At 36.6% G+C, this 23,678-nt stretch overlaps 1 protein-coding gene across 1 annotated transcript in view; it reads right to left on the reverse strand.

Annotated features, from left to right (window-relative positions):
- Positions 1-3,619: 3,619 nt before the first annotated feature.
- The window catches only part of col18a1b (collagen type XVIII alpha 1 chain b), a 54,914-nt gene continuing 34,855 nt past the window's right edge, over positions 3,620-23,678 (reverse strand). Inside the window, exons 13-43 of the mRNA XM_067458621.1 lie at positions 23,031-23,063; positions 21,860-21,997; positions 21,720-21,773; positions 21,588-21,632; positions 21,347-21,415; positions 19,220-19,339; positions 19,023-19,091; positions 18,903-18,929; positions 18,715-18,813; positions 18,597-18,632; positions 18,330-18,413; positions 18,021-18,053; positions 17,821-17,847; positions 15,483-15,542; positions 13,769-13,846; positions 13,669-13,695; positions 13,516-13,569; positions 11,415-11,480; positions 11,267-11,332; positions 11,144-11,177; positions 10,909-10,962; positions 10,747-10,781; positions 10,522-10,635; positions 10,259-10,415; positions 9,989-10,053; positions 9,750-9,878; positions 9,192-9,224; positions 7,522-7,893; positions 4,958-5,155; positions 4,755-4,870; positions 3,620-4,660 (exon numbers count right to left, since the gene is read on the reverse strand). Of these exons, the coding sequence (XP_067314722.1) occupies positions 4,459-4,660; positions 4,755-4,870; positions 4,958-5,155; positions 7,522-7,893; positions 9,192-9,224; positions 9,750-9,878; positions 9,989-10,053; positions 10,259-10,415; positions 10,522-10,635; positions 10,747-10,781; positions 10,909-10,962; positions 11,144-11,177; positions 11,267-11,332; positions 11,415-11,480; positions 13,516-13,569; positions 13,669-13,695; positions 13,769-13,846; positions 15,483-15,542; positions 17,821-17,847; positions 18,021-18,053; positions 18,330-18,413; positions 18,597-18,632; positions 18,715-18,813; positions 18,903-18,929; positions 19,023-19,091; positions 19,220-19,339; positions 21,347-21,415; positions 21,588-21,632; positions 21,720-21,773; positions 21,860-21,997; positions 23,031-23,063 (2,694 nt within the window). The 3' untranslated portion in view covers positions 3,620-4,458. The remainder of the gene's footprint in view (positions 4,661-4,754; positions 4,871-4,957; positions 5,156-7,521; positions 7,894-9,191; positions 9,225-9,749; positions 9,879-9,988; positions 10,054-10,258; positions 10,416-10,521; positions 10,636-10,746; positions 10,782-10,908; positions 10,963-11,143; positions 11,178-11,266; positions 11,333-11,414; positions 11,481-13,515; positions 13,570-13,668; positions 13,696-13,768; positions 13,847-15,482; positions 15,543-17,820; positions 17,848-18,020; positions 18,054-18,329; positions 18,414-18,596; positions 18,633-18,714; positions 18,814-18,902; positions 18,930-19,022; positions 19,092-19,219; positions 19,340-21,346; positions 21,416-21,587; positions 21,633-21,719; positions 21,774-21,859; positions 21,998-23,030; positions 23,064-23,678) is intronic.

The following is a 23,678-nucleotide window of genomic DNA, read 5'->3' on the forward strand; positions in this document are numbered from 1 at the left end:
TGTGAACATTTGTATAGAATTTTTATTGAAATTTTGGTAACACTTTACAATAAGGTTTCATTAGTTACTGCTGCTTTAGTCAACATGATCGAAGAATAAAAAATACGTCTACAGCATTTATTAATCTTAGTTAAAGCTGCAGTCCGTAACTTTTTGTACTCTAGTGATTAATAAACAGAACTGCATGCATCTTGTGGAAGAACATTGCAGCCGGAGCTACTTCTTTCTGTTTATGTCAATGGCGGATCACGCAGGGACTGTGCTCCTCCGCAGCAGTACCTACCAGTCTGGCCTGATATAGTCCAAATATAAATACTTATTATAAATGTACCATAATTCAGGGTAAGACAAAAACACGGTTTGGAAAATGATGGTGTACATTCCTATTATATAATTTTTGTAAATATTGAACACAAAAAAAGTTACGGACTGCAGATTTAATGTTAATACTAATTATTAAAATGAAAAGCTGTATTTGTGAACATTAGTTAAAGGGTTAGTTCACCCAAAAATGAAATTGATTAATGACTCACCCTAATGTTGTTCCACACCAGTAAGACCGTTCATCTTCGGAGCACAGTTTAAGATATTTTATGTTTTAGTCCCAGAGCACATGCAGTCTATGCACACTTTACTTTTAACATGGAAGCGAAGACAATGCTGAATAAAGTCGTAGTTTTTGTTATTTTTGGACCAAAATGTATTTTGGATGCTTCAAGAGATTCTAATTAACTAACTGATGTCACATATGAACTACTTTGATTATGTTTTTATTACCTTTCTGGACATGGACAGTAAAGTGGGCATAGACTGCATTATGCTCTGGGACTAAAATATAAAATATATTTTGTGTTCTGAAGATGAACGGAGGTCTTACGGGTGTGATGTCATTAATGACTCACCCTAATGTCATTCCAGTTTCATTTTTGGGTGAATTAACCCTTTAATGCACTAACAACTAACATAACCAAACAATGAACAGCTGAATTTTTATTAACTGACATTAACAAAGATTTATAAATACTAACAACATTTGTATTAGTTAGTTATTGTTAGTTAATAATGTTAACAAATGAGACCGTATTGCATAGGTTACCAACTTTTGACACAAACAAGATTGTATTGTACACGACACTTGTTTAGTTCTACTGTTTTTATTATATTATAGTGTGATCACATTATAGGAGCTCCAAACCATGTCTAATGACAAATAAATTGTTATTAAATAACAAGCTTAAATAGTTTTTATTTGTATAGCATTTTGTAAATTCCATATTATTTAAAAGTAGCTTTAGAGAAAAAATGTCTTAATATTTAACAGCAAGCTTAAGGTGACTATAGCAAAGACACACTATTTAATAAAGGGAAGAAATCTTAAGAGAAACCAGAATTAAAACACAAAATACTAAATATGATATAGTCATAGCATGGGTAATAGAAGTAATTTAACATGTTGCTAAGACAACGTTTAAACTTTAAGGAAAATGTTTAAATTACAGAGATGATTAGCTTGTAGGTTTTGTTCTGATTTGTTCCGTCTCTTAACAGGAGTGAATGATAGAGGTAGTTAAATGAAATGCCCTGTCTGGCAAAGCTGAAATTGATTTATGTCAGAATGTGTATCCCAAGGTGGAAACAAGGAAAACAAAAGACAGATAGCTAGTGTTTATATAAATTATGTTTATTTTTATAGTTGCAGAAGTAGATATCTAAAAAGAATTGGTTGCATTTCTGGCAGACATGACTGGAATGGATCATAACTACCATCTCGTAAAGGTTAAGAGATAAATTGGGTGTATCCCTGGCTGATGTGAGGAGTCTACTTTGACTCGGAGTAGCTAATGTCAGAGCCCCAAAAATTGTCAGTTGAGCGATGATAAAATCTGATACAATCATATTTCTGGATCTGGCAATGTGAATCATCTGATGGAGAATGCTGCAAGTTCCAGCTTGAAACTATTTGGCTATTTATTTCCTTTTTTATACAGGAGTGGTGACTAGGTTTTACTGATTATATCACTGTTATGATTGTCTCTGATTATGGATAGAAGCATTGCAAATACATAAATGGGACTTTACAGGAACCCTTTCTATCATAATAACACAAACCCCTGGTTTCACAGGCAAGGCTTAAGCCTAGTCATGCATGTTTGAGCTGATATAAACTTGCACTGACATCTTAAAATATGTCACTGCAATTTTGTCTCAAGATGCACATTGTGCATCAAAAATAAAGTGGCCACAAAGAACCAAAAGGGGGGTTTCATTAGATTGGCACAATGACGGATAGAGAAGCGATGGATCATTGGTCTGATTGGTTGAAGGACTATCCAATTACATGTCGGTATGGACCCGGGGTCCCCAGACTCGGTCCTGCAGAGTTTGGGGTTGGAGCTAAACTCTGCAGGACAGCGGCCCCCCAGGGCAATATGGGGACCCCTGGTATAGACTATTGGTATAGTAGAGTCATTCGAACTATGCCCATTGATCACGCCTCTTGTGCAGTAGAAAATACAGAGCAGACTCCCTAGACCAATGTTAAGTCTTAAAGGGGTACTTTACCGCTGGGAAGATATATTTAAATTTAAGAATTAATTCATTTATGTGTATTTATTGGGTCATTTAGTAGAAATGTAAAACTATTTTAGAAGTTGGTGCCTTCTAGAATGAGAAAAGCCAGAAAATGTTTTTTTTTTTTTTGGCTCATGGATGAAAGACAACTACTCCCAGAATACACTTGCTTCACCTTCCTATGAAGACACTCCCACCGGTTACATCACTTGCCCACCGTGACACCACCCAACCGTCGTTTTGATTGGTATAGTAATAAAATCATTAAATTCAGTTAGAGAACACACTCTAATACAATTAAAAACTGAACATGTCTGCTCAATACAGCATGAGCTGAACAAGTCACAACGCATACCAGCAACAGGAGTCTTACTACCCAGGATTATACTGCAAAGCACGTTGGGATCATTTGAATATACTACCGATTTTCTACTGATACAAAGCTTAATGTGATTCACTGAAATAAATCACTGAAGTAACTTTTGGTCTGGTGATAGCCAGACAAGGGTTTCATGGCGATACCATAGAAGAACCATTTTGTGAGAGGCTCTTTAAATAACCATTTTTTCCCCTAACCATTTTGTAGTCTAAGTAACCTTTCTCTGCTACAAAGAACCTTTTTGTGCAATAGAAATGTTATTTGGTTATTAAAGTTTCTTTGTGGATCCATACACCCCACCAAGGAACTTTTATTTTGTAAGAGTAAAGTTTTTTCTTTATTTTTCTTTCTAAAAATAAAAGCTACTTGGATTTTCTAATAAAACCAAGGCCTACTCCTGGCTTAAACTAAACCCTGTCTGTGAAATCATGCCTAAGTGTTTTTATGAGTGAGTCATTGAATCATTTACTCAAAAACACTGATTCATTAACCACATTGGTGGCTCATGCTTTGGCTTTTTACAGGTGGAGCTAAATAGACAAGAATAGCAATATTGTTATATATAATATAATATAACGTTTAAATGACCAGTAACCCGTCATTCACTTTATTTTCCAAATAAATATTACAGAATTTGTAATAGTGAAATAGCCAGTGATGAGTCAAAAACAGGTTGTATTTATTTATTAACACAAGTGCCATTGAAAAAACAGTGAACAAAAGTAATGATGGCTTTTTAGTGGTCTCATTTGAACTATAGAATACAACAGTAGAATAGTAATAAATGCAATGGGCTACAACCCTTTAACATTTTCAAGTTATGTGTAAAACAAACAAAATAAATAATTAAAAAAACAAAACAATGATTTACCAATTTTAAGTCATCTTTCTTTAAAGAAAGTCAACTAGTCATTTTGCTCTACAATCATGGAATGTTTGATTTGATTGAGTTGCAAAGTATAAAAATGTAGAAAGGATACATGTTTATATAAAATCATTAAAATACAAATGTGATTGAAAGTGGTAATGACAACAAAGTAGTTTTAAAAATAATTAGTTGTTTAAATCTGAAATGTAGCCAGATTCTTTGGTATTATGTTTTGAAGGCACATTTCATTTTGAAACCAGCTCTATTTTAAAAGTTGTTTTTGCTTGGGGGTGTTCTATACTGTCCTTGTATGTGTGAAAATAGTATAAGATGTAATTTTTTTGTTAAAAATAAAAAGTTTTTTCCCCTCCTATGAATTTAGTCAACTTTTTCTTTGCAAATGCTCAAGTATTTCATTTTATGGTCTCTTCTATAATAAAGTATGTCGTAAGACTTATGGTGTAAGGAGGAGCAACGTATATCTTTTGATATACTGACACAGCAGTTAATACATAAAAAACACATTTTTAATCTAAAATACATGTAGATAAACATAACTAGTCATCACAAAACAAGTTTCAGTTTGTGGTGTGACTCAAATATTTTTTTTTTTTTGGTTTATAGCACACATTTTGGTTCACTAAGCAATGTAGCTGTTCTCAATGCACAGTACGACAAAAGAGTTGCCGCAACCACGTGGCAACTGCTGAAGTAGGTAGCCATCTTGGAGAGAGGAAGCCACGCCAGTGACGGCATTACTACCAGTTCGCCATGTTTCACAGTAGCTGTCTGTTTGCCTGTTTCCACGAGTGCTTGATCCATGCCATACCATCTTCTCTGGCCTATTGAATTGGTTATGGAGAAAACAAATGCCAGGTTAATCATTTATGTTAAGGTTCTAGTTGTTTATGTCGTATATGTCTTAGTCCCCCTTACCAGGCATCATCATTGAGAACATCTCGACCATCAAATGAATAGATGTGCACATCATCATTCAACTTGCCCTCTGAGTCGCTAAAGATGGACTCCCAGCTGCTGAATAATTCCTCATCCTGTGGTGAACATATTAAACAGCCTAGTTAAAATACTACAGTATAAAGGCCAGTAAAAAAGCTTTTGTGACAAATGAAGCATCTTACTTGAAGATTTACTATAGGAAACCGATTCCTGTCATTCATTCGAACAATACTGTATAAGTCCTGTAACCGGGATGACAGGAAAGCCCTGAATGTTCCTTTGAGCCCAATTGCTTGGGCCTGTAAGAAGCACTGGTGATCTACACCTCTAATGTCACGCATGTCGCCGCGCTGGGGTGAGTTGAGAGCTATCAGGTGCAGCTAAGGTAACAAAACAGATAGTTATGCATAAGTTAACTTGACAATAAGTTTATATTACAAGAAGATTACAAACAAAGATGATATAAAAGGACATCACCTAATCTTCAGCATTTTCTATTGTTTCTATTTAAACTAATTAGCTTGTTTCTTTAAAATACATGCTTGAATGTCACACTTTTAACTATTACACTGAACTGACTTGAGATGAATAATGACAATATTGTCTTTGGCAAAGCTGTTTTTTAGTTGAATGGGACTAAACGGAATTGAGCTTAATATTGACACTTGTTTTGTTAGAGCTGCTTTACAGCTGAAATTGTATTAGTTTCATAATTAAAGAACTTTTGCAAAATTAAAACTTATTTTCTTGTTTATTACTCTGAAGCTGCTTTGAAACAATCTTTATTTGTATAAAGCACTACATAAATAAATGTGACTTGATTTACTTGGCTTTGACTTTGATTACTAGTTGAAGACTGAACTAAATAATTTCAAATAAACAGGTTGGAAGTAACATGTAACAATGATGTCACCTTAAAATAAAGTGTTACATATTTTTAAAAGTGTAAATAATTCCTGATGGAAAAGGTGAATTTTTAGCAGTCATTATTCCATAATTTAATATATAACTTGCATAATACATTATATTGCCAAAAGTATTGGGACACACCTTCAAATCATTGAATTCAGATTGCTTCCATGGCCACATGTAGAAAATCAAGCACCTATGCAGACTGCTTCTACAAACATTTGTGAAAGAATGGGTCTCGCTCAGGAGTGTGGTATCATAATAGGTTGCCACCTGTGCAATTGCAAGTCCATTTGTGAAATGTCCTCACTACTAAATATTCCACAGTCAACTTATACTGCTATTATAACAAAGTGGAGGCAATTGAAAACAACAACTCAGCCACAAAGTGGTAGACTACTTGCAGCTGCATCCAAGCCTTACATCACCAAGTGCATCACCAAGCGTCAGATGCAGTTGTGTAAAGCATGCTGCCTGGAGTGATGAATCAAGCTTCTCTGTCTGGCAATCTGATGGACGAGTCTGGGTTTGCCTGTTGCCAGGAGAACGGTACTTGCCTGACTGCTTTGTGCCAAGTGTAAAGTTTGGTGGAGGGGGGGGGGTTATGGTGTGGGTTGTTTTACAGGGGTTTGGCTTAGCCCCTTAGTTCCAGTGAAATTAACTCTTAATTCTTCAGCTTACCAAGACATTTTAGACAATTTCATGCTCCCAACTTTGTGAGAACTTCCTGTTCCAACATGACTGGATGTGCGAGTTTGGTGTGGAGGAACTTGACTGGCCTGCACAGAGTCCTGACCTCAACTCAACAGAACACCTTCAGGATGAATATGAGTGGAGACTGCAAGGCCTTCTCATCCAGCATCAGTGACTGACCTAACAAATGCGATTCTAGAAGAATGGTCAAAATTCCCATAAACATACTACTACTAAACCTTGTGAAAAGCCTTCCTAGAAGAGTTGAAGCTGTTATAGCTGCAAAGAGTGGGCCAACTCTACTAAACCCTACGGATTAAGAATGTAATGTCATTAAATTTCATGTGCATGTAAAGGCAGGCATCCCAAAACTTTTGGCAATATAGTGTAACCTATAAACACAATTTAACCTTGCTAAATAAAAGTACTAATTTCTTTAAAAAATATATATTACTGACTCCAAACTTTCTAATAGTATAGTGTTTGTCAGTAAAATAATTTAAGCATTGGTATTTTAATCTTAAGATTAATATTACAAGAATGTCTGTTGATATTGTGTTGTGGATACTTGGCTTTTACCTTCTGAAAAAGACTGCAGAGACTGATCTTTTGATCTGATTTCCTGAAATGATATCCCATATGTTATCTATATCCCAATATCCTGTGAATTATTCACTATAAATTACATTAGGAATCTCTAATTTATATCCTAAAATCCTCACGTCTCTTCTGGTGTTTTATAGGGTCGTTATAAAATGTTTAAAGATTTTGAAATATCTATCAATGTTCCAGTTAAAGAAAATGTTCAGTTAGTGGAACATATATTTACTGTACATTACATTTATACTTATATTAAAAGTTATATTCATCTGAATTACACTTTGGACTTATTTGTGGTCTTCTCATTGATATAGCATACACTAGTATCTGTTAAAAGTGGTTTTTTACCTTGAGGCAAGAGTAGAATAATCTCACCTTGTTTTTGTGAATGCTTGTTAATGTAAGCAAGCCTTTCAGCAAGTCCATTAGCAAATGACTGAATCTTTACAGTTTGATGGAAATTACTTCCTAGTATAATTCGTCATGGTGCATAGGCAAAAATGAATATATTAGCAATTATTTCTCATTTAAATGAGGTGCTTACCGCAGGGCCTGATGTGTGTGTGTGAGCAGGAACCTTAGCTTCTTCAATGACAGGCCTGAGGTGGTGCGTACGTTCATATCTGCTGTCGGGATAGCCAGGCTGATCAGGGTGGCTGCTGTGAATGTGCTTTCTGGAATCAGGATAGTGCTGATAAATTCGGTCGTCTGATGGAGAGTACCGTGGATCAGTTGGGGAAAAGTGGGGGGGAAATGTATGTCTGTTGTATGGGTCATAGGATGGCTGGTATCTGGGATCATGTGGCACAGGATGCTGGGCTTCTCGTTGTGGAGGGGCTTGTGGAGGAGAGGCAGTGGGGTAGTCCTGAGAGTAGTGAACCACTTTTGGAGGCTCCACTGCTTCCCTCTGATTATCCTAGAAACCAGAAAGCAAGGAGAAGACTGCGGTCATTTTGTTGGTGAAATCCATTAATTTCAACGGGAATCAATGCAATCTGAATCATAACAATACGGATTTCAAAAAAGTTAATTCTAAGCGAGTATTAATAGTAGTAATTCATCTATCGACATGAATTGCAATATGAACAACAATACGAGGCATCTTAAAGGGGTGATGGATTAAGAAATCAACTTTCACTTGAGCTTTTGATACATAAAAGGTCATGGTAATATAAGAATATCCTGTACATTTCAGAGCTGAAAACTTCCTTGTTAGTAAAAAAAAAAAGCTATTATAGACACCAAGCCCAGAAAACGATCGTGTTCGCATCTTGACGACATTGACCGACGAAACACCGCCTCTATAGAATAATAAGCACGTGTAATTCAGTAGCTCGCCCAATGATTCATGGAGGTCGATTTGCAGACATTCAATATGCTATTTCTTCTATATTGGATCCGACAGGAGGAATGGTGCAACACACTTATGTGGGTAAAACATTTTTTTGTATGTAATAGTATTGCATTGTTATAGATAGTTTTGCTTATATCTACGTGTCTAACAGAACTTTAGCAAACTGGACTCAGACATGTATGGGCCAGGGCTCGCAAAGCCCAATGTCCCGGGGCTGTGTTTTCCAGACGGGCTACCAAAACGGAAGCCCGTCGGCAGGCCGATGAATCTCATAATATTAATGTCTTGTTCTGCACTGTTATCTCTCTCTTGACTTGACATTTGAAGGGACATTTGAACTTGACAGTTCGCTCTTATATCGAACGATCGTGCGGGCTATGTAATACAAAACATAGATATGACAGGAGTTAAGGCTCATTAAATATGCAAATCTTATCCAATCCTAGCCATGGGCATTTACTTCCAAGTCTCCAGTGCGGAACGCCCATCATAACCCAGCGTTCCCCATCCAAAAGAAGAAACCAATGAAGAAAATAGCCTATTAATTATTAGTTATGATGTTTTTGAATGTAAAAACCACACGAACGTCATTAACTGACCTCAGACAACAGTATAAAAAATATTAAAAGCCAATAAAAAATGTGCAGAAACCAAATCAGACAAAATTGCTACCAAAACTGCATCACACCATAGACTATGACCCTTTTTTCACCCTTAAATGTAGACATTTTGCAAACAAGACTGAATCTTTACTAATGGCTTGAATTGTTACTTGTGTTAGTCACATGCATATGTAAAAGGCAAAGGCAGTTTTTTTGTATTATATAAGGGTTTATTAATTACTTAATTCTGTTACTCACCAGACCCCTGGTGAAAGGGGTATATTTTCCAAGCTGAAATGAAACAACCAGAAACATTAGAAATATTTTAATAGTTTCTTGCTAAAATTACAAAAAGGATAAATGTCAAGTAATAAAACTCAGGGCTAATGCAATGGCACTTACATTAATGTATTAAGACAAACTACTAATTTAATTTAAAAAAAAAAATGCAAATGTGATGCTATGAAATAAGGTAATGCTGTTTCCTATTCTTAAGGTGCATTTGGCGCACCTAACAGACCCTTCGATTTTAAACGTTTCTCTATCTGCAGAACGAAAATGGTTGTTTCAGTGAACATGTTTAAACCAATGGCCACTTTAAACCACTTTACCCTCTTTGCCTATTGGTTTGAAAATGCTAACTGAATTAGGAACGCACACTCAATCTGCAGAGATCATTACATGTTTTATTTTGAATGGTCAATCACAAAGACAAAGAAAAAATGTTTGTATTTTTTGGAGAAGTATATTTTACCCGTTAAGTTTGTACTCTTCTTACATGGAGATGAAGAAAAATATTAAAGAATAGACAATTACCATGACTTCCCTGACACCATCCTCTGCTCTCATAAAAAGTTCTTTCTTGTCTATTACATAGATTAGTGTGCCTTCTGGATGCTGAATAGTTGATGCAGCCATGGTGTCAAAAGACCTCAAAACCATAACCTGAGGAAATAAGAACAACCCAACAAAAGATAAATGATCTCATAGAAAATAATTGATGTTTGAAACAGTGTGCCAACCGACAGTAAGCAATGTTTATAGTCAAAACTCACCCTAGGTAAATGTCCAGGAGGTCCAGGAGGTCCAGGTGGCCCAGGTTGTCCAGGAATACTGATTGCTAAAAGATCAAGATGTTAAAATGAAAAGGTAGCTTTTTATCTATGAACTTTTGCATTTAATGGATAGGACACCAAGAGAGAAGACTGGAAAAAGGGAGAGACAAGAAATGAGATCAGGGAAATGAAGCAGGTCAGATTCAAATCTGCATCCCTAGGAACCCAAAAGATCTTTTACGTGTGAGTGGCAGTGTGTAGATTCCTTACTTTGTGAGGGTCTGTATGCACCTGGTAGCACTGATCCCGGTGGTCCAGGTGGACCTGGTGGGCCAGGACTTCCTGGGCGACCCTCATAACCGATTCCTGGGGCTCCAGGAGAACCTGGGGGACCTGGAGGTCCACTAATAGATTCACCTCTAGGGCCCTATACCGAAATTAACATTTAGTCAGGTAAGCCATTTTAGACAATAAGAACAAAACAGTGGTTAACTCAGAATCTGAGGGGAATCATTTAATGTCTGTGCTTTCACCGGTGGTCCAGGTCTTCCAGGTGGACCTTGTAATCCACCATGATGATGGTCGTAGAAACCTCCACCTGGTTCTCCCTTCTCCCCTTTAGAACCATGCTCACCTTTCATCTCATGCTACAGCATAAAACATTACATAATTGAGTACATTTTTCATGTGCTGCATATTTTCAGCAGAACATTACTACATGTAAACAGAAAACGTGTGTAAGGTTGGAAATGTCATACCTTAAATGCATAAATGTCAAAGGTGGTAGTCAGACCTACAGCAGATAATATTGACATTCAAGTCACGTTAACACTTCACAGTAAAAAAAAAAAGAAATTATATTCACTCTAAATCTTTATAAATGTTCCTATAAAAAGGCTTGACGCTTTAATAAATCATACCTGGCAAGCCAGGGATGCCAGGCATTCCTCTTTCACCCTTGTCTCCTTTGATAGCTGAGGTAATGAAATTTGAGATATATTTACATCTATTCAGTTAGCAGCTGCTTTTATTCAAAGCAACATACAAATTGTTCAGAAGACTTAAAAAAATAAAAATAAAATATATATTCATGTTATAATAAACTGGATTGGATATGGATCAGAAAATGAAAAATCAGATACATTTTCAACTCACCAAAGGGAAACCTTGAGCTTCCATCATCATAACCCTTAAGGTAGATCACATTGAAAACTGTGAGCCAGTACAAATGCTATTTTTATAGCAAACAAACCTACAAGACATTAGTTTATTACTTACACTAAATCTTTCCACAGAAGCTGGAGATCCTGGAGGACCGGGTGGCCCAGGTGGACCAGGGGGTCCCTAAAATCAGTTTGATAACAGTACATATACTTCCATAGTAACAATAAAAACAAAACATAGTAATAAGGTGCTTATTTTTTACCTGATAGCCATATCCTCCACCTGAATCCCCTTTCGCCCCTTTTTTTCCATTCAGACCAGGACGACCCTTTTTGATTAAGAATATTGTGTAAATCAAGAATATACCAAATTATGAAAATGATCAAAACTCAAAAAATAAATAAATATAATAATGCATTTAAAATATAGTTGCAAGCAGCAATTAAAGCTGAAAATAATAATGTTTATTCATATAGTGCCTTTCAGCAAACTCAAGGGCGCTTTATAATAGGAGAAGAAAAAACATAGCAGCAGGCATACAGACAAGAATAAATGAGCATTGGATGTAGAGAAACATAGCACACATAACACTAGGGAGGAGAGAAACACATGGTAAAACGGTATGTTTTAAGGTGGGTTTTAAAATCGTGTTTGGATGTGAGGTTACAAATATACTGGCGAAAAAAATTCAATAGTGAAAGCAAGATGGCCCTGCCACCAAACGATGCTAGTTTGTGGCGCGGGACCAGAAAAAGAACAGAGTCAGAGGACCTAAGTGGGCAGGGATGTAGGTATGACTGAGGTCAGAAATGGGGCGAGACCATTGAGGGCTTTGAATTTGATTGAATACGGAAACTAAAGGGCAGGCAATGTAGTCTTTGTAAAACCAGTAATGTGGGAGGATTTTTTGGTATGTCTGAGGACTGCAGAGTTCTGGATGTATTGAAGCTTATTGAGTGTGGTAAACCGAAAAGGAGAGAATTACAGTGATCAATGCGTGACGTAAAAAAAAACATGAACCATGGTATCAGCCTCATTGATATTTAAGAACGAATGTAAACAAGCAATATTACTGAGGTGAAAAAAGCCAGATTTGGTAAGTGCTTAAAGTATATTCAAATAAATGTGTTTTCCCCCCTCATATCCCCCTGAGACAAGAGATTTATGCATATTATTTCTGGAAAAATTCCTCCTATGATGCAAATTGACAATATTTGCATCATGAGGAATGTTTGGCCAAAGGCTAAAGACTACAGCCAGCAGAGGGAGCCATTTTCGCATGTTTTACACCCGCGCATGGGGGATGGAGATCTCACTCACAGCTCAGCTCAGCTACAGGCACTCATTCAAACGGAGCTATGGTAAGCAATGTAAGTCTTTTAACTTCTCAAATTAATTTCTATGAAAGTTAAGCTTGCAAAGGCATGAACTGAAACGGGCCAGACTGAACTCGCGTTGTGAATGTATGCCGCGAGTGTAGTCGTGAGTACCTCAGCTCTCATCACGAGAGCTCATTCAGCTCATTTGTCTCACTCCTGCAGTTAGTGCTCAGTGGTGTGATACTCGCGCGGTGACTCACTCATTATATTGAACATGTGTGAAATATGTGTCTTCTCCAACTCTGTCACAGTAATCAAGTTGGTGGCTTTGGGAATGGCCTCGCAGGGCAGTGAAGCATTCTGGGAATTGTAGTCTTTCATCCCCATGAGACAAAAATACATTTTCTGTCTTTTCTCAGTCTAGAAAGCTCAAATTCAAAAATAATTTCACATTTCTACTACATTAATGACCCAGTTTAAATAATAATAATAATAATAATAATAATATATTTTATTTGTAAAGCCCTTTTCATAGTTAAAAACAATCCCAAAGTGCTAATACAGATTCATCTTCCCAGCGCTGAAGTACCCCTTTAAACATGTTATATAATTCATTTGGCATATATAAATCGGGCAATCTTTGGTCAAAATTCATCAGGAATCACAGCATGCTAATAGCATACAGCCATATCGTACTTCTACTTAGGTGATATTGCTCATATAAGGTAAAGCAAATAACAGTATTACTTTTTTTAAAGCTGATCTGAAATGTGTATTGTGATTCACAATACACATTTCAAATCAGCTTTAAAGAAATCACTTTACAAATAAATGTTACCTAGAGGGGTCCTTTTTACTAAAAAAGATTGACAGCATGAAATCATTTATTATATTGAATAATAATTAATAAATTGTATAATAACATATAACGTATAATAGGCTACATGTTACATAGGTAGCTATAATTATTATAATTGCTAAAAATTGTAAAATTGCTAAAAAAAAAAAGAAGATAATTTTTGATTCAGCATTAGAGATACTCACTGGTCTGCCTGGTATTCCTATTTCACCTTTTGGTCCAGGTCGCCCCACTGGTCCCTAATGAGAGAAAATATATCAATACAATCATTATCAATATATTTCTCAATAGGGCCATTGTGATGGTAAAAGAAAAAAAAAATCCTCAGCAAGACTCACCACAGGTCCTGGAGGTCCTGGCTCAGCCTAAAACAGACAGTAACTATATTAATTGTCTATAAGGCTATGGATGTTTAGCATGAACCAACAGGTTTCTCACCAGCTGTCCAGTCAGCCCTCCCATGTAAATGGGGATCCCACTGGAGTCATAGATTATACCAGGTTCACCCTTCTGGCCCTTAAAAACAAAAACAAAATGTAATGTCAGAGGGGGAAAAAAAAAGCTTGTTGGATAAAAATAGCATCTTCTAAACACTACTATATCAGGGCCGGATTTGGGACATGGGCAAGAGTAACTTTCGTGCCTTCACCGAACTACTGCCTAGTGCCTACACCGAAATCTTTCTAACTCTACACAAAACCATATTCCACAGCACAACTACAGTAATAATGATAAATACACATGAACAATATATATATATACACATATATATACACACACACACACATATATATATATATATATATATATATATATATATATATATATATATATATATATATATATATATATATATATATATATATATAATGTAATGATATTGTAATCATTACAATCACAACTTGTAATAATTGTTTTAAAGGGTTAGTTCACCCAACAATTAAATTTATGTCATTAATGACTCACCCTAATGTCATTCCACACACGTAAGACCTCCATTCATTTTTGGAACACAGTTTAAGATATTTTATATTTAGTCCGAGATATATACTGTCCATGTCTAGAAAGGTAATACAAACATCATCAAAGTATTCCAAAGTATGTGACATCAGTTAGTTAATTAGAATCTGATTAAATAGAAATTGATTAATGATTTGGATCGTGTGTCAAACTGCCAAACTGCTGAAATCACGTGACATTGGCGATCCGAATCATGAATCAATCCGCTGATTCATAACCGTTTGAATCTTTATTTGAGGACTGAAAACAAACCAGAAAGAGAAGACAATGCTGAATAAATTTGTAGTTTTGGTGATTTTTGGACCAAAATGTATTTCCGATGCTTCAAGAGATTCTAATTAACTAACTGAGGTCACATATGGACTACTTTGATGATGTTTTTATTACCATTCTGGACATGGGCAGTATAGTGTGCATACACTTGCATACGCTCTCGAACTAAATATAAAATATCTTAAACTGTGTTCCAAAGATGAATGGAGGTCTTACAGTTGTGGAACGACATTAGGGCGAGTCATTAATGACATCAATTTCATTTTTGGGTGAACTAACCCTTTAACGACCTCACTGTTTCTGCCTAAATTAATACATGTGTGGCAAGCAGGACGAGGACGAGGCAGAGGGACCGTGAGAATGGGTGATGGGCCGGTGGTCTCACGGAGGAGCTTGGATGCATAAAAGGTGGAGCGATGACAGCATAAGGACGAGAGAGGACCAGGCCTGGATTTTACGTTGTCCTTTGTTTATGTTTTATTATGTGTGTGCATAGCAGGCGTCCCTGAGGGCTTTCTGGTTCTCACCTCTTTCTCCCAATAACAACAAACTGTGTTACAATATGATATTAGCTAACTACATGATTTGTATTATCTTAGAGCTGTACATTTTTGATTTATGGACATTACTTGGACACGGTCACATCTTATGTGATTACTTTAAATTGTAATGTAGAAACATGCATTTTCTGTAAAGCTGCTTTAAAAGTGCTATAACAAATGAATTTAATTTAATGTGAATTGAATCTTTTTTGAGGTCCATCATTTTTGGACATCGATTTTTCTAATATGTGCATATTCTGTTATTACCTGTAAATTCTGACAGAAGGGACAGTTCTGAGAGAAGAAAAACATATTACCTTGATAGAGTCTCCTGGTATCCCAGGTTGTCCCTGATTACCTTTTGGACCCATTGGTCCCTTTAAAAACACAAAAAGACATAAAACAGTTCATATAAAAGAGGTCTCACTTCTCAAAGAAAGTTTCAGTCTGGCCCAACTGATTGTTTTACTAAGACACCCTACTTTTTCTCCAAGCTTGCCTAAAGTAATCCACCTTTTAATGTGATCTTTAAGGTTTATAGCTGTAAGAATAAGAAAAAGAAAAAAATACTAGGTGAGAATAGTAACATCAGCTGTGGAAGAAATGGATGTCATCCTATAAAATAAAAGTGATACCACTTATCACTTACTTTTTACACTTACATTTGTTTTTTTACTTTCACTGTTGTTAGTTGCACTTAAATACTTGTTCACACATGTAACTACATGAACTTAAATTAACTGAGTTTATACTAATAATGAGTATTGACAGCTTTACTTAAGTGTTTGTTCTGTCAACTTATCATTGCTGAGTGAAACGAACAGACTGGGCAGTGGATCTGTAGTTCCCAGCATGCTTTGCAAGGGACTGCATTAGGAGAGTAAATTTAGGGATTAAAATGTTATTTTATGTGTTAGGAAAAGTGTTTAATGTGTTTATGTTAGTGTTTAATGTTGTTAGGTTGGACATTTAGAGTATTTTCGGTAATTTTTTAGTTACTATAATGCAGAAGAGTGGTGCCTGTGTTTAGGCTGTGGACACTCATACACACACATTTATTGGGTGGAATTCCTCAATTAGATTGAATTTGTCCAATGGGTTATTTTTGCCCATATACAGTGCCTTGCGAAAATATCCGGCCCCCTTGAACTTTGCAACCTTTTGCTGCATTTCAGGCTTCAAACAATGATATGAAACTGTAATTTTTTTGTGAAGAATCAACAACAAGTGGGACACAATCATGAAGTAGAACGAAATTTATTGGATATTTCAAACTTTTTCAACAATTTAAAAACTGAAAAATTGGGCGTGCAAATTTATTCGGCCCCCTTAAGTTAATACTTTGTTGCTCCATTTTGCAGACTCCATCAGACTCCATCTGATGGAGGTTTTGCAGACTCCATCAGGATTTCTTCCAGAATGGTCCTGTATTCGGCTCCATCCATCTTCCCATCAATTTTAACCATCTTCCCTGTCCCTGCTGAAGAAAAGCAGGCCCAAACCATGATGCTTCCACCACCATGTTTGACAGTGGGGATGGTGTGTTCAGGGTGATGAGCTGTGTTGCTTTTACGCCAAACATAACGTTTTGCATTGTTGCCAAAAAGTTCAATTTTGGTATCATCTGACCAGAGCACCTTCTTCCACATGTTTGGTGTGTCTCCCAGGTGGCTTGTGGCAAACTTTAAACGACACTTTTTTCTTCTTACCACTCTTCTAGAAAGGCCAGATTTGTGCAGTATATGACTGATTGTTGTCCTATGGACAGAGTCTTCCACCTCAGCTGTAGATCTCTGCAGTTCATCCAGAGTGATCATGGGCCTCTTGGCTGCATCTCTGATCAGTCTTCTCCTTGTATGAGCTGAAAGTTTAGAGGGACAGCCAGGTCTTGGTAGATTTGCAGTGGTCTGAAGTCACCGCTTGCACAGTGCTCCTTGGGATGTTTAAAGCTTGGGAAATCTTTTTGTATCCAAATACGGCTTTAAACTTCTCCACAACAGTATCTCGGACCTGCCTGGTGTTTCCTTGTTCTTCATGATGCTCTCTGCGCTTTAAACGGACCTCTGAGATTATCACAGTGCAGGTGCATTTATACGGAGACTTGATTACACAGAGGTGGATTCTATTTATCATCATTAGTCATTTAAGTCAACATTGGATCATTCAGAGATCCTCACTGAAATTCTGGAGAGAGATGTTTCTTCACAAAAAATTACAGTTTCATATCATTATGTTTGAAGCCTGAAATGTGGCAAAAGGTCGCAAAGTTCAATGGGGCCGAATATTTTCGCATGACACTGTATAGCATAAAAAAACGCTTGTTGTTATTTAATATATTTCCACTTACACTTGTAGAGCAAATAGTTAATTTAATAAGTCCAATTATCCTAACATAATATTTTTTTGTATACATGTAACACAACATTATTTAGTAAACCGCACATATAAATATTACGTAACAGTGACAAATTCAAATGGATTGTGTCATCTTTTACTTGAATTTCTTTTGTTCTTATAACTAAATTGTCACTTCTAAACATTGCTTAGTATAGCTGCGTGGAACCACTTGACCATGTTTTTTTAAAATAAATAAACAAGTAAAAAAATTTTTTGAGTGTAGACAACAAAATTGTAAGTCAGACATTAAAAACTTACAGGAAATCCTGCCCGACCAGGTTCTCCCTAATAAAACAAGAACAAAACACAGTGTTTGGAGTGTGCTTCTGTATGCAATATAATATGTAAATAGCAAATCATAATTACATGGATATTCTATATCAAACTCCATGCAATATTTAAATTCATGTTTTGTTTATATAGTTATATTATAACTAATATTTTTCAATGCCTTTCACCTTTTGTCCAGGAATTCCATTTTCTTCCTTCTTCTGAAAATAAAAGGCATTTGACATCAGAACTTCAAAGTTGTGAAGGATTATTTATGGTTATTTATTTATTTAAGGTTATTTATGGCCAGTTTCACAAACAAAGCTCAAGCCTAGTCCCAGACTAAAATTCACATTTGAGCTGTGTAATGTTTTTTCTAAGGCATGTTTATAAAAGCTACTTAAATGTCCTAATTGAAGGCTGAACCCTGTCAATGAAATCAGGCCATAGGGTTATACAAAAGTAATTTGAGGGTTTATCTGCATGATAACACTTACACTGCCATTAATATAGATCATTTGTCCTGGAGAACCTGGTGGCCCAGGCGGTCCTGGAGGCCCTGTCACACGACCAGGATCACCCTAAAGATGAATAAAGATATCATTATACACTTTTTGCTTAGATCCACAGAAAGCAGTGTTAAACTGGATATGACTATTGAAAACCACTGCTGAGGGAGGGTTGAGTAAAACAGGAATCGAGATCCTTTCCCTACCATTAAAAATTGTGCTCAAATCATTATTATATTAGAAATGAACACTCACTTTGTCACCTTTCCATCCTCTTTCCCCCTTTAGCCCCTGTAAAATTGAAATATATATTTTTTTAAGTTACAGTTTTGACATTGAAAGCTGATATTCAAGCTAGACAGATTTCACTCACAATTTTTCCGGGAAAGCCATCTAACCCTGGGATACCCTCTCGTCCTCTTTGACCTTCATCACCTTTCTGGCCTGGGATACCTGGGAAACCAGGTGTGCCCTGCAGAATTTAAAGATAATTAATTTAGGTTCTGAGTAGATAAAAATTTGGCAACTTGGATTTCCCATTATCAACTGTCATAATCTCACCGGTAGTCCAGGTATTCCCTGAGGACCCTTCAGAGAAAATAAATAAATGAAATAAACATATATTAGGTGAAATAAACACTGTGGTGCTGTAATGATAATGTAACAGCAGTTCACAGTTACCTGTGGACCTGCTGGCCCCAAGACTCCTGGTATGTACTGAAGAGCAACTTCTTTTTCTTTCCCATCAGACTGAACAAACACACAAAAATTGGATATGGCAGATCATGCGCTAGGCCCCCAGGAGGCACAAAGTCCTTGTGATGGTCCTGAGATCAAAAGTGTTGAGAGAGCTGAACTTCAAAGATTGAGTAACTTACAGTAATTCGGAATGCAGGTCCAGGGGGTCCAGGGGGCCCTGGAGGTCCTTGAGGTCCCATGGGCCCAGGCAGCCCAGCCAGACCTTCCTGCCCTAAGATACCTGATGAACCCTGTGGACCCTGCAGAGAAGGGAATGGGGTGGGAGGATTTATAACTGCAGCTTGTACAAAAGTGTTCTTAAAAAGTGAGTTGACTGACCTGATGTTCAGTCATGAAACTGGTGATTGATAGGTAATATGCTAGCCAATGTGTAAAACATGGTGGCCTGTGTTACACGTATATTCAATTTGGTTTTGTTTTCACTGTGTTCTGCCCCTGTTTTGTTCTGCTCCCTAGTTAGCTCCCTTGTTTGTTAATTAGTTCCACACACCTGTTTCTGTTAAACTGATTGAACACCATTTTACACACTAAAAACGGAAAACTTTTGGCCATTCATTTACACGCCAACAGTGTTTTGGGGTTTGAAAACACAAACTTTTAAAACGGGTTTCAAAGTGCAAGTTTTTGAAAATGATATGTCTTCATGTAACTATAAAAACGGCAATCTGTGAAAACGGTGACAGCATGCATATACGTATTATGTTGTATGTATATGTATATACTGTATATGTATATACATTTCTTTACAAAGTAGCATTGCCAACTACTGGCCTGCCAGGAATAATACAACGTGTTTAGTTGTTTTCACAAACCTGTGTGAATTAAATCATTTTGACAAAAATGTCACCTGCACATAAAAGTACCCATTTTAGTACATCAGTGTCGTGCAAACGTACCCAAAACCATCTATTAGACTCTAGTTCAAGGGTTTACTTTGAAATCAACATTCCTTAGCAGCAAAACATTGAAATATGTAATATAATGAAGCCTCAATTGCTAAAATCCTATGACAATCTGCAAATTTGATTTGGCACAAATCAAACAATTTTTTTAGAAGATCTAGTCTGTTAAGACCAAATACAGTTAACTGCCATATCCATTACCATGCTAACATGTATTCAGAGAGTTGTCATGACTGAACTACAGTAATCTAAAGGGATACTTCACCGCTTTTTCATATTAAACTATGTTATTCCCTTAACTAAAACGAGTTGATACATACCTCTTATCTCAGTGCGTGCACTTAATCTCTCTGACGCGCGCTGACGATCTGATAGCATTTAGCTTAGCCCACGAAGCTCAGTTCATTTACTATGGTACCAAACAGAAACAAAGTTAGAAGTGACCAAACACCTCCACGTTTCCCTATTTAAATACAGTTACACGAATAGTTGAACGATTAATTATGGTGACACAAAATAAAACAGAGCTTTTCTAAGTGGATTAAAAGGAGAACTATAATGTATGGCGGAATAGCACTTCTGAGAGTACTTCGACTTATGGGCAGTGAAAAGTCACGCCTGAAAAATCCTTCCTCACATCTCCCCTTCCCTCTCTCATTTCTGTCAATAGGGGGAGGGGGAGATGTGAGGGAGGATGTTTCAGCCAGGAGTTTTTACTGCGCAGAGTCGAAGTACTCTTAGAAGTGCTATTCCGCCATGCATTATAGTTCTTGTTTTTAATCCGCTTAGAAAAGCGCCACGTTTTATTTTATGTCACCATAATAGGTCATTCAACTATTTGTGTAACTGTATTTAAATAGGGAAAATGTGGAGGTGTTTGGTCGCTTTTAACTTGATCTCTGTTTGGTACCATAGTGAATGAACTGGGCTTAGTGGGCTAAGCTACATGCTATCAGAATGTCACAGCGAGTCGGAGCGATTAATTGTATGCACTGAGACGAGAGAGGTATGTATCAACTCGTTTTAGTTAAGGGAATAACAGTTTAATATGAAAAAGCGGTGAAAAGCATATGTGCACAGTCAAAAGTGTTGAGCAGAAGTGTTGATAAAATGCACGACAAGGACAAGCAAACCTCACAATCAGAGATAAGAACATAGTCAAACTAAAAGATAAGTCTAAAATGTTTGATTTACTTGCACTCACTCGACAAACATTTAACTATGAAAAGTTGTCTTTAGTGAGTTATATGACTTAAAGAATAGCTCATGAATTCATTAGTCAAGTTCTTGTGACACAGTACACCCAGTGCAGTTAGTTTGTAGTCATGCATGACTTTAAGATACCTGTGCCCCACTAGTCTCCCAGGAAGGAAACCAATTGGAGAAAAAAGAGAAAGCAGAGGAGGAGCTTTGCTACAGGGAGAAAAATATACTGGAGATTAACTTCCCAATGGAAAAGGATTCTGACATATGTGAATGTCTGATTATATATGTCATATTTCAGTATTCTGTGTTTCAAATTTCAAATGTGTCTTCATCAGTATTCAAACCAAATAATTTAATATGTTAGCATCACTTGTTTTACCTTTTCCCCTTTAACTCCAGACAGGCCAAGCTCACCACAGTCTCCCTAAAAAAAGAGAAAGGGGGAAAATACATTTCGGCTTTTAACTTTACTATCAGGCATATATGGAAATACTTTTAATATTTATTTTACCTTTTGGCCTGGGGGACCAGGAAGACCAGGTTTTCCAGGTCGACCTGGGGGGCCCTGAGTCATAAAAAACAGAATAAACAGCAACATACAATTTTGACGGTTTTAAAACGCATGGGATTAGTAAAGGGGGTGTTTCTTACAGGACGCCCAGAGAACCCATTTTGCCCAGGAGGACCAGTGGGGCTAATTTCAGTGGTTTCTGATCCCATTCCCCAGTCTGGTCCTGGGGGCCCAGGGGGCCCAGGAGGCCCAGGTGGACCAGAAGGACAACATGAATGCTGAAAAGATGAGAACATACTGAAATATCACTCCAAAACGAAATTAAAGAGCCAAACACAACATCAGCAGATTTGTTGAATTTATAAGGGGACATAATCCAAAATGGTGATTAAATTAGGGAAAAAAAAGGTTTAAAGGAAGTGTATGTAAGACTGTGGCCAAAACTGGTACTGCAATCCCTTTCAAACCACAGTAGAGTGGTGTATCCCCTCTCCCCCTCTCCCCACTGACTCTAGGCTGCTGTGGTAACTACAGAAACACTACTGACTTTGTGATTGGTAGATAGGTGGAGGGTGGAGCTTCAGGCCAAAACACAACATGTCAACATCAAACTTCAGTCGAGGGCTGCAACAACAACTTTTAAATGACAATATCCTGGCTGGACTACTGTTGTCAGTGATATAAGTATTTGAAATTAAAATGGTTTCTTAATGTCTAGTGACATATCAGGGCCATTTTATGATTAATTGAAATACATTTCTTACATACAGTTCCTTTTAAACCCATAATTAAAACTACTTATAATACATTTGCATAGCATGACTTTTGACCAATAGGTGGTGCTGTCACCATTTTGAAAGGTCTTCAACCCTATTCCTGGGGATCCACTGTCCTGCAAAGTTTATTTCCAACCTGCTTCAGCACACTCGCCTGTGTATTTTCAACAAGTGATCCTGAAGAGCTTGAATAGCTTCAGCTGTCTTTGATTAGGGTTGGAGCTAAACTGTGCAGGACAGTGGGTGTCCAGGAGCAGGGTTGAAGACCTCTGGTTTAGAAAGGCATGGGGGGCATAGGGACATGCAAAGATTGTTAATATGCCAAAGTGTTGCCAGATATGTTGATGATTTTGTATGATAAGGGTTAAATGTCAGAAAGTCTTTAATAACTTTTTGCCATCATGGTTACAATATAAACTGAGACAAATGCGAAGACATGTACTTAAGCTATACCATAACAACTTCTACTACTATTGACAACATTGCATACACTTTAAATTACAAGTCTTAGAGATGGATTAGCTGATTTCTGTACCGTCAATCCAGAACCCTCCATATCCACAAATGCCTGAAGAGAGAACATTACAGCATATTTTTAGCTCATTCTTCGGGTTTCATGGTAGTCTGCATAAAATATGTATGCTAATTTTCAGTAAAAGTAAACTAAAAAAAACAAAGCTTTTTGAAATTAAAAAACAACAATGTTCACATTACCTTGTTGTCTATGTTTTTTTGGGTCACTAATAAACTTGTGCTTCTCTGCTAAGAATTAAGTCAGTGGGTTAAGCCAAAGACAAAGGAGAGCACTGACTGATCAATCTTTGATAGTCTCTCAATTTATATAAAAATGGTTATTAAATTAGGAAAAAAGAAGTTTAGGAACCATAATTAAAACTACTTATAAATAATACATTTGCCATGCTTTTGAGCAATAGGGAGTGGTGCCACCATATTGAAATAGTTTAGAAAGACATGGGGGGCATAGGGACATGCAAAGTCTGTTAATATCCTGTTAACCAACAATCCTAAAGTGTTGCAAAGATACAGCATATTGCCATCAGATATGTTGATGGTTTATATAAGAAGGGTTTAATTTCAGAACATGATCTGAGACTCATTTTAAGATGTTCTTACAGTAAACTTCTACTACTATTGATAATGATATCTATTTAAAGTACAAGTT

Source organism: Pseudorasbora parva, chromosome 12, assembly GCF_024679245.1.
Source record: "Pseudorasbora parva isolate DD20220531a chromosome 12, ASM2467924v1, whole genome shotgun sequence".
Taxonomy (NCBI): domain Eukaryota; kingdom Metazoa; phylum Chordata; class Actinopteri; order Cypriniformes; family Gobionidae; genus Pseudorasbora; species Pseudorasbora parva.